This window comes from Canis lupus, chromosome 2 (genome assembly GCF_003254725.2).
Source record: "Canis lupus dingo isolate Sandy chromosome 2, ASM325472v2, whole genome shotgun sequence".
Lineage (NCBI taxonomy): Eukaryota > Metazoa > Chordata > Mammalia > Carnivora > Canidae > Canis > Canis lupus.
Window position 1 is genome coordinate 82,298,555 of NC_064244.1, and position 10,672 is coordinate 82,309,226.

General features: G+C 53.9%; 1 protein-coding gene across 1 annotated transcript; it reads right to left on the reverse strand.

Annotated features, from left to right (window-relative positions):
* Nucleotides 1–1,555: 1,555 nt before the first annotated feature.
* AADACL3 (arylacetamide deacetylase like 3) lies at nt 1,556–10,466 on the reverse strand. The gene is made up of 5 exons (XM_025447813.2): nt 10,302–10,466; nt 7,571–7,787; nt 5,977–6,040; nt 3,452–4,544; nt 1,556–2,046 (listed from the first exon to the last, which is right to left on the reverse strand). The coding sequence occupies exons 1-4, from the start codon at nt 10,464–10,466 to the stop codon at nt 3,770–3,772; spliced, it is 1,221 nt and encodes a 406-aa protein (XP_025303598.2). The 3' UTR covers nt 1,556–2,046; nt 3,452–3,769.
* Between the last annotated feature and the right edge of the window lie 206 nt (nt 10,467–10,672).

Sequence of the window (10,672 nt, forward strand, 5' to 3'; positions counted from 1 at the left end):
CTCTCTCTCTCTCTCTTGCTTGCTTTTTCTCTCTTTCTCAAATAAATGATATTTTTTAAAATCTTTTAAAAAATGAAAAGAATATCTTTGTGTATCACTTATATAATTTAAAATTAATTTTTTTAAGGTAGAATGGAAATCTTATGATTGAGAGCATGGTAAGCTGTAATATTGTCCAAACAATATCTGATGCCCCTCTCTGGGGAGAATGATGCTTCTCCGTCTCAACAAGGTCAGGCATGGCTGCATGACTTGGCCAAAGGAAGATGACCAGAAGCTTGCGGAGCCAGCATGTGATTTGCCATATTCTTGTCTCTTCTGCCGTGAGACTGGAGACATTTAACAGAGAGGCTGCTCCATCAGCCTGGAAGCTGGAGAAGACAATTGTGGAGCAGAGCTCCAGTTGACCCGTGAAGGCCGTGTGATGTGTAATGTGAGCAGGAATTAGACCTTTACTGTCATAAGCCACTGAGACCATGGGGCCACTTGTCATTGTGGCAAAACCTAACCTAGCCTGACTGACCAGGGATAACAGAGAGCCAGCAGTCACTCTGGAGCAGGGAGTGCAGGCAGAGAAGGAGACAAGGCTTGGGGCCAGAAAGGCAGGGAGGTCCTGAGTGGGGGTGTGGAGAACCCTGAGGGAGACACCAAAAGGGAAGTGGGGAGAAGAGCAGGAGAGATGAATTTTGCCAATTTTCCAACTTTGCTTTAGAACTTTGTCCTCAGTTGCCTACTGATGAATGAGAGCAATTTGGGATGCAACACATTGTCCTTTATCAGACGACGTTTGCCCTGGCCTAACTGGTAGATCTTTTCAGGGAAGTCCTGGGAATTTACTGAGAAAACACTTGGACAATGTCAGGGCTTAATAGTATGTAGTTGTCCGATCGCCCTGAGCTGGTATTAGCTGGGCACCGCAGCTACAGTGACCAGTTCTAAAGTCATTCAGACTTTGACAAAGCTACAGTCAAAATGGTAAAGGAAACCAGGTGGCAAAAAAATACCTGGCTGCATCAACATGACTCAGATCGAACAATAGCAGACATCTAAGTGGATGGCAAAGGACTCAAATAAGCTCATATGGCTCAGTTGAGTCTTTTATTTTAATTCTGAATGATGGAAAAGGAAAGAGCTAATGGGCCACGGGGCACAACAGAAAGGAGGTGTTGTCAGGTGGATCAGGGTTGCAATGCACAGTACCCGGCCAACGACGCATCTTTGAACCTAACAGGAAATAAGCAGTATTATTAATGGCTCTGGGCCTCCATTTCCTCATCTATTAAATGGGTCTAAGAATACCTACTTTGTACAATTCATGTAAATAACAAACAAGTGTGTTGTGGGGGCATATTAAATTAAATTTAATAATTAAATTTAATAGTTGATATATTAAATTAAAATATGCAGATCATGACCTGCTGAATGAGGAGAAATAAGCTACCCATGTGGGGTTGGCACGTAGCTCCCTCAGCATCCGAGCTCCCACCTTGGGGAAGTGGAAACCCAGGGTCGTTTTGATGGAAGGTGCAGTTTCAATACACTCACACGAACGTAATAGACTCATGAGTTTTATTGCTTACAGATCCCAGAAACAGAGTTGGGGGTGCGATGAGACAAGGGAAGACCAGTCCTCTATCTCAGGTCTCAAGCGAGCAGGAGAGAGAGCAGGATAGAAAGCACCTGCTACTGATTACGTGGCTGGGGCAGAGATCACTCACTTCTTGAGGGTGTGGCCCTAAGTGGCTATTTTAAAAGGTGCCCTGGGAAAAGTAAAGTGGGAACTTATGGCAGGAATTCTAAGCTTGAGGTTTTTATCTACATGTCCAGACTGTGGAGCAGGGTTGTCATGCTGTAGAATGCCTGGGCAGCAACTCGAAATAGCTGTTTTCTCATCACAGTGAAGTAGAAATTTAAATCCAGAGATACTTCCAGTCCTGAAAATGTAGCCTCTAGGAACGCTCTTCGAGTTGCTCACACGCTCCGCAGCACCCCGCAGTAGAAGAGCTAGCCACCCAACTTCCCAGAAGGTCAGCCCGGTCCCTCCGCCTGTGTCCAGAGATGGAATGAAGCAATGAAGACCACACTCCAGGAGAGGAGTGGACTCAACCCACAGACCTCTTCTAGAAGGGACCATGCTCCTTAGATCTCAGTGCTGCTCAACAGCTGAGTGGCCACCAGATGAAGCGCCTTCAGTGAGTGGTTCCTATTTCTCCAACAAAGACACCTACTGTCCTGCCATGAATGAATCCAGAAGCCACCAAATGGGATTCCTCTTTGCCCCACGTTTTAGCACAAACATTCAACTGAAAGCAAGTTAAGGGCATGCATAGGGGCCTCTGTGCAGTAAACCGGGGCCTCGGCCTATGAAAACCGTTAGCCAACTAGGAACAGGGCCTCCAGAAGACCAGGTAGGACCAGCCTGGGAACTTGCACCAGCTCTTTCCCGGGAATATTTATTCCTCAGGGACAAGTGGTCACCTTGCCTAGTACTCCTTGACATCTCCTGCCATTTCCAAGTACTCTGACTCCGGGTTCACTTAGCTTCTGCAGCAGAGGAAGCATTGATAACCACCCAGCGGAGTAAGCATTGATGTCTACCGTAGAAGAGTTAAGTGTTGATGTGAGGAAACTCCTCCCTCCCTCCCTCCTGTTCTGCCCAAGCATGGGTGGAATTGACCCCACCCTCCACTCCAACTCGGGGCTTAGCCCGGGTCAAACCATTCCATTCCCTCGGTTGTGGCAACTGGACACACCCCTCAGAGAGCCCACAGAGCCATCGAGTTACAATGTGGTTTCTGCTGGGATGACTGGGAATGAGGCAAGTCTATAATAACGGACTTGACTCCGGAGAATGTAAGTGTGCTCAGGGCCATCATAGGCAGAGGTGACGGGGAAGTAAATGCAAAGGAGCGCAGGACGGAGGAAAGAGGAAAAGGCAGCTGGTGGCACTGTTTGAGTGTCTGGATCAAACCATACCTGATTTATCCCTGGAACTCACAGCTACCAATAGGTTCTTTCTCTGATTTAGGCCAGTTTGAGTTGGTTCCATGTCTTAAAACAGAAATCGTTTTTGCTGACACATCTTCCATCCCTCTGGCTCCTTGGACTCCGAGAGCTCCAGGGCACCCCCGTCAGGTGGCTCTGGGCTGTCTTCATCTGCCCCTAGGTGCCAACCATTATGGGAAACCTATCCTTTCTCTCCTGACTCTTCCTGCCCAGACAGTTAAGATTCCGAGCTCAGAGGTAGAGGAATAGCAGGGGAAATGTCACTGTGTACCCAGGGGAGGAGAGGGACACCAGTTTCTCCACGTCCACCAGCCATCGAGAACACCAGAGCCCCATCCTCTGAGCTGGACTGAAGAAAACCCTTGGGACTGCACATGACGTCCCTGCTTCATTCCAAAGCCAGCTGTGACATGTGACGCTCCTGCTCCTCGCAGCCCAGACCAACCTGAACGCTCCTCGGGGAAGCCCTACTTGATGGTTCACTCTCAGGTGACCGCTGCAGACCGTCAGCCCAAATTTTCCCAATGGTGATCGTGAACAGAGCGCCACCCTCCCCCCAAACCTGTCTCTCCTACTGCTCTCCCTTCAGACATCAGAAAGCTGCATTCCACAGTTCTAGAACCTGAAGCAAGAAGGCCATGGCAACCTCGACCCCCTCCCTAGCCCCGCTCAGCATCACCTACGTCACAAGAGAGAGCCCTGCCGGGGAACTAGAAGCTGGTGGAATGTGTACTCTCGTAGCTCTAGCAGGAAGGAAAGATGATCACAACCTCTTTAGAAAATGGACTAGGGAATCCAGAATCCTCGTGGAGCAGGGGAATTGCAAACACCCCATGTCTAAGGTGCTAAGCACCCCATGGAAACCATCCTCCATGTGGTACCAAGTCACCGGGACCCCCAGGTCCTCCAACCGCTTCTTGTACAACAGCGAATCGTCCCGGAGAAGGTCGTACTCACAGCTCACAATGCAAGCCTCGGGGAGCTGAGATATGACCTCATCTTCCGCAATCAGGGGTGAGTTCAATAAATCCAGAGCGAGGCTTGTCTCCAGATAGGCCGCCTCATTGAGGGGCTCTGGGAGCACTGGCCGGTAGGGTCTCTTCTTAAACCTCTCTGGGATATTTTCAGTGCCCAACCATTTTCTATACTTTTCCCAGACTTCAGCAGGCAAGTGGGCGCCTTTCAGGACGGTGCTTTTCCAGGAGGGCTTGATATCCAGGTAACGGTGCCAGCAGTAGAAGGCAAAGTCTCGACTGGCCAGCGGGACGTTCTTGTTCTGCTGATAGGAGGGGAGCTGGAAATGCACAGCCTGGAGTTGGGCATAGATCAGGATCTGAGCACGGATCTTGGGGAGATCCGGGCAGCCCAAAAATTTTTGACAGACTACCGTTGCCACTGCCCCTCCCACGCTGTCACCGCAGACCACGACCCGATCTGGGTCCACCCCGTACACGTTCAGGGACTTCAGGAAGTGGGTGGTGGCCGCGAAGCAGTCTGTTAGCGCCGCCGGGAACTTATGCTGGGGCAACTTGCGGTATCTAGAAGAGGAATCAAGAAACAACAGTTTACACCCAGCACCCTAGCAGAGCCAAAAATACCCGTGGCTAGCGTCCCGTAGGCCAAATTTCTTCCATTAACTTCTCCTGCGGAAGCCCGAGCAGGTGAAGTTAAGGTATGAGGTTCAAGTGAAGTGATAGACCTGAGGACCACAGTGCCTGGCACCTAGGCTCGGGGAGTGGTGGCTGCTGCTCCATCTGCCTCGATGCCCCTTTGGGGCGCAGACGGTGACCACAAGAGCCCTGTCGTTCACCTATTGGCCAACAACTTACCAATCATCAAGCACGAACCCATCTTTCTGAACGTACCTGTTGGTGCGTCCTTGGCTCACACTCGTCGCCTCTTATGGTTCTTTTATGAGCAATTCCAGGTCTGCCTGGGTTTCTACTCTCAGTAGCCCTGCCCTGCTCGCGGGTTTTATGGGAGGAGCTTGTAAGGTCTAAGCACCACCGGGTGCAGCAGTTGGCGCGTGGGTCTCCCCCAGGCCGGCGAGTCCCCTCCGGACCATTGCTGCCCGGCAGGTGTGCCAGGCGAGTGCCGGAGCTCCATGCTCAGGTTGCTGCCACGCAGGCCCACCACCTGGCACGCTAGGCCCTCCCTATTTTTCAAGAGATTCCAGAAATCTGGGTGTCGTGAGAAATGCTACCATCTCACAAAAAAAAAAAAAAAAAAAAAAAAAATATATATATATATATATATATATATATATATTCTATGGGCTCAACGAACTTTTTCCATTATGATGCCTCCTGTTTTAAGCTACCCTGAGTTCATGCTGGGACAGCAAGGTTTCAACCCCAAGACCTTGTCTACCTCGGATTCATAAAATAATTTTCTTGCAGAAATTCGCTGGCCCACGACGTCGCGGTTCAGCCCCACCAGAGCTGTAAGGAGTATCGTGGCCACCACCTGGATCAAGACGTCCTCCCCCCTGCAGCAGAGAACTATAACGTTAGTGGTGTCCCTGGGTCCCGCTCCCTCATCCAGGACCGATTCCTGTACTTTTTCACTCTTATTCAGCCAGCTGTGCCACAGGGCAATGTATTCCTGCCAAGACAATGGTACTTCTCTATGGCCTGTGCGGTTAAAGGCAACCGCAGGGAAGATTAACGAGGAGGGACCACCTGCGCCTGTGGGACCGCGTGCCCAGGGCTGGGGGTGGGGAATGAGCCACAGCACCCCAGGGACAGCCGGTCACGCGTATTCAGTGTGCCTGATGTGGAGGCTCAGGGAAGGGCCATCCCGGTGTCCCCTGCGCCGTGTCCACCAAGGCCTCTTGGAGGCTCCAGACTTCTCCTCAAGGCTGCTCACGGCCCCTCCCCTGCCCTGGAGTCCCCGTGTCCCTCCGGGTCCCCACCTGCCCCGGTCCCGCCTCCCACCCAGCACCCAGCTCCAGCCCTTCCCTGTACTCACCCCACCGCCAGAACCACGGAGCCACTCTTCTTGCACAGATGACAGCAGATGGCATAGTGGGTTTCTAGAAGATAGAAGGGTTCTGGCGTCCACCCGGAGGCAGTGGCTTCCCGCCCGGCCGCCACCTCAGGCTGCCCCTTCCCCCCGCCGCCCGCCTGCGGGGGACCCGGGCTCATCCTAATGAGCTTCGCAGACCACCTCCCCGCTTCCTAGGCTTTCTCCTCGGCCCTCCTGTCCCCACAACTGCCCCTTCGCGTCGCTCGCCCCCCAGCGACTGCAGTTCCTTCGGAAGATCCGCGAGCTGTTGGGCCAGCGTCGCATGCGGCGCGTCCCCCGGCCCGAGGCCTCCCTGGAGGGGACACAACGGTAAGAGCAGGGCCGTGCGGGGCTGGACAATGCGTGGAAGGTGCTGCCGCGCTGCCTGCCGGGGGATCAGCGACTGTTAGCAAGATCACGTAAGGCCGATCGACACGCAGGCCAAACCGAACCCGCGGCTGCGTTCAGTCCTTTATTTTTCCAAGGCTCCTGCAGTGGCTGCTGGCATTCGTTTAGAAGGCAGGGCTGGAACCAAATGAAGGTGTCCCCGCCCCGAATCCATGGGGCACCCGTGTAGGGGAGGTGAAGACTATAAAGTGGTCTCAGTTGTGAGTTTTTCCTCTCATTAGCTTTGCTCACATTTCTGGTTCTCCTGTCTGGACCAGAATACGTCCCGGGCAATACCAGGCATGAAACAAAAGCATGTGCTTTTTTGTTTGTTTGTTTTTTACTTAAAAAAAAAAAAAAATCGGGATCCCTGGGTGGCGCAGCGGTTTGGCGCCTGCCTTTGGCCCAGGGTGTGATCCTGGAGACCCGGGATCGAATCCCACATTGGGCTCCCGGTGCATGGAGCCTGCTCCTCCCTCTGTCTGTGTCTCTGCCTCTCTCTCTCTCTCTCTCTCTCTGTGACTATCATAAATAAATAAAATTAAATTTAAAAAAAAATTTTAAAAAATCATTATTTCCAACTAAATAGAGGTGGTGGTTGTAGACCACTGTACATGTACTAAATGCCACGGAATTGTACCATTTAAAGTGGTCAATTTTAGGGGCAGCCCGGGTGGCTCAGTGGTTGAGCACCTGCCCTCGGCCCAGGGTGTGACCCCGGGGTCCCGGGATCGAGTCCCACGTCGGGCTCCCTGCATGGAGCCTGCTTCTCCCTCTGCCTGTGTCTCTGCCTCTCTCTCTCTCTCTCTCTCTCTCTCTCTCTGTCTCTCATGAATAAATAAATAAAATCTTTAAAAAATAAAGTGGTCAATTTTATGTTGTGTGAACTTCATGTATATACACAGATACACAGACATGGATTATGTGCATATATATATAATATTCCATACACAGGCCTCCTTACTTCCAGAAAGGGAGCAAGACATTCCGTATCTTTGCCACTGGAATGATCCAGGACCCACTAACCCTCTGGATGTGCCCTGTCCTAGCCTGGCTCATCGCCGCCAGGAGGGTGACGGGAGTGTGGCCTCCTGATGGAAGGTGGGCGCCCCCCAGCCCTGATTCCGAGGCTGCCCCACAACAGGTGGGCGTCTAAGGGAAGGATTCTTACTCAGGCTCCCCATGACTGCCCCGCCTCCGTGGTAGAAGACGATGCCAGGCCTGGGGGTGCAGGACAACCCCTTGGGCTGGTACAGCTTCACGGGGACTGTCCCGAAGAGGAGGTCGGTGACCACGACATCCGGATCCTCCTTGAGTGGCACCAGATCATGCACGAAACGGACAAATTGGGGCATGGAACAGATTCTCAGCTTCTCGAGAATCATCCCCTGTTGGTGAGAGAAGAGGGAATGAGGCAGGAAGGGTCTCAAGGTGTGACACAGCGGGGGGGTGGCTGGAGGGCAGACGGGACCACAGCCCTGCTCCGCCCCGTGGGCCCGAAGGCACCTGCAGTAGCCCCACCCCACCTCGGCCTACATTGCTTCTCATCCTCTCTCCCCCGGACACCTGACAGCCAGCCTCTCCAACCAGGCTTCTGGCCACCCCACCGGGGTCCCTCTAACCCAGAACGCCCCCCACCGTGGCCTGGACATGACCTCGCTTTTCCAGGGACGCCCTCCCGGACTAGCCTGGCCAACATGGCCATTCCAAGGGCCTGCATTGTGGTTGTTTTTTAAAAGGGGAGGGGTTCTTGTCTTTAAGAGATACCTACTGAAACCTTTTGGATAAAATATGAGACCCAAGATCTGCTTCCTAAGAAATGGGAAGGAGGGAGTGGGGGGGTGGGGTCACAGGTGAAACAAGATTGGCCAGGAGTTGGCAGCCAGCGCCGGGGGAGGGAGCACAGGGCGTCTCTAGAGTAGTCTTATCTTCTTTGCGGGAGGTCTGGAAGTCCACATCATAAAAAGTAAAAATAGACAAAGTGTTCCGCCCCGGGCACCCTCGCTCTGCGCCAAGGCCACTTGGGCTTTCGGTGATGCCCGTGAACCTCACACACAATGTTTTCGACACGTAGAACATGTGGGATTACAGAGGAAGGTGATGGTTCTTCAATCGTAGTCATCGGAACAGGTAGGTAGGCGTGCGGGGGGATGGAGCCCGCGCCTCCTGGTTAGGACACCGAGTAGCAAGAGCTGGCGGCCCGTCAGCACGATTACAAGCTCGGAGAAACGAGGCGCGCACACAGCTGCTCGCAGTATCTGCAGCAGACGCCGCACGCTCTGAAGGTGTCTGTGCTTCCCCTCGCTTAACAGAGCCTCGGCCGCTGCGGTCGCCACGCGGCCGGTGACCCTCCCTCCTCACGGAAGGGGACGCCACGCTTCCTGCAGAGGCCGGTGCACGTGGAGAGACTTTTACCTCCCTCCAAACTGAGAGACCCCTCGCCTTCGGGCGCCCTTGGGGATTCGGGGAACCTTGGCCTCAGGAGCCCTGTCGCACCCCCTGCCAGTGCCCCGCGCCTCCTCGCACCTGCCGCCCCGCAAATCAGCGTGTTCGGAGCGGATTTGCTGCTTCTCACTGTCCCCCCACCGACCCTGCCCTGACTTAGGCAGGCTCTGTCTGGGACTTCCTTTCTCTTGTCCATCCTTGACCCCACAGCGAGGACCGGCAGGCGACACATAGCAGTCACGCAACACATCTTTGTAGAAAAGAACCAAACCAGGGGCGCCGGGGGTAGCGGGGGGGTCCGCGATGGGCCTCTGCCTTCGGCCCAGAGCGTAACCCCGGAGTCCCGGGATCGAGTCCCACATCAGGCTCCTGTACGGAGCCTGCTTCTCCCTCTGCCTGCGTCTCTGCCCCTCTCTCTGTGTTTTTCATGAATAAATAAATAAAATATTTAAATTTTTAAAAATCAACAAATAAATAGCAGGAAGGCTGATACTAATTGAGGGCTTGCTCTGCGCCAGGTATCCTAACCCGCACGTGGGATGGCTTCCCTCCCCAGAGCCACGCTGCCGGTTATTTCCCCCTCTTCTGTTATTTTCCCCTTTTCTGCAGATGGGGAAACCGAGTCACGTTTGGGAACCCAGACTACGGACTATGAGGGCCAAGGCCAGGAAAACCACGACAGATCGAGTCTCCCGCTTTTCTAGACGCCGACCCCGCGGGTAGGAATCATCCACCTGCGGGTCCCTCTCCTCCTGCACGGAGGCTGGCAATCGCTCTTCCTCATGTGAGAGACCTAACCTTCTGGAGTCCCAGCGTCACCACCGGTCCCCGTGGGCAACATTGATGCGGATCCCCCGGGATCCGTTTGTATCTGTTTTATTAAATGCACACCCCAGAAAAAAAAATAATAAATAAATAAATAAATGCACACCCCAGGAACCACGCGCAGAACCCGACCATGTCATATGAATAGTTGCCCGTCTCTCCAAGGTAACAAGACGTATAGAGACAGGTCATCTAAGGTCACATTCTGCAGTTTTGCTCATTTGTACTAATTTGCGAATTGGCCGCGTGTCTCTTTGCTGTCGCTGGTTCCAGCAGGTAGGAGGTGATGGGGCTCGAACTTCAGAATAACTCTTTCCTAACTCGACAGCACATCGGTGCGCGCTGTGCGGACAGGAAGCAAGGCGAGCAGAGCAAGGGTGGGTTTTTTTTTTTTCCTCTTAACTGAGGAAGTAAATCATCTTTTCCTTTGGTGGCTGCGAGCCCGGCGCAGCTTGAGCAACACCCCCGAGGGCTCGGGAACCTGTTGGCTAATGCGTTACCCAACACAGGCCGTGCAGACCCGCGGACAACACGGGCAATGCGCTGCCGCGAGCACATTGGACCCTCCCGGTTCGCGCGTTCCCACCAGGCCCTCAGCCCTCGGGAGGAGGAGGACAGAAGCCACGACTCACCCACGTTATCAACAGCTCCAGGAGGCAATGGAGGACCCGCAGCCTCACGGGATGGCCGACGGCCGCGGGGACGTCGGCGCGGAGGAGGTGGCTGCAGACTACCCAGAGCCCCACCCCCAGGGAGAAGGCGCAGGCCGCCTGCAGGACAAGCAGGAGCAGGGCCATCGCTGCGCCAGCGCCTGCGGCCCGACGGGAGGCCGTGCGAGAGCGGCCACGGGCCAGTGCTGGAGCCGGCGATGCTCCCGCACTTATACACCACACCCTGCCCTCCACACCTGCCCATCCCCACAGCATTGGCCAGGCCAGGTGAGTCACAGACTCAGGTGAGGACGTAGTTCTAGGACAGGGCCCATGCGGAGGACACAGAAGCT

Coding starts and splice junctions, on each gene's coding strand:
- AADACL3 (XM_025447813.2), bottom strand. CDS start 10,466: ATGGCCCTGCTCCTGCTTGTCCTGCAGGCGGCCTGCGCCTTCTCCCTG. Junction 7,788..10,301: donor TGGAGCTGTTGATAACGTGG/GTGAGTCGTGGC, acceptor TCTCACCAACAG/GGGATGATTCTCGAGAAGCT. Junction 6,041..7,570: donor GGCAGTCATGGGGAGCCTGA/GTAAGAATCCTT, acceptor TCTATCTTCTAG/AAACCCACTATGCCATCTGC.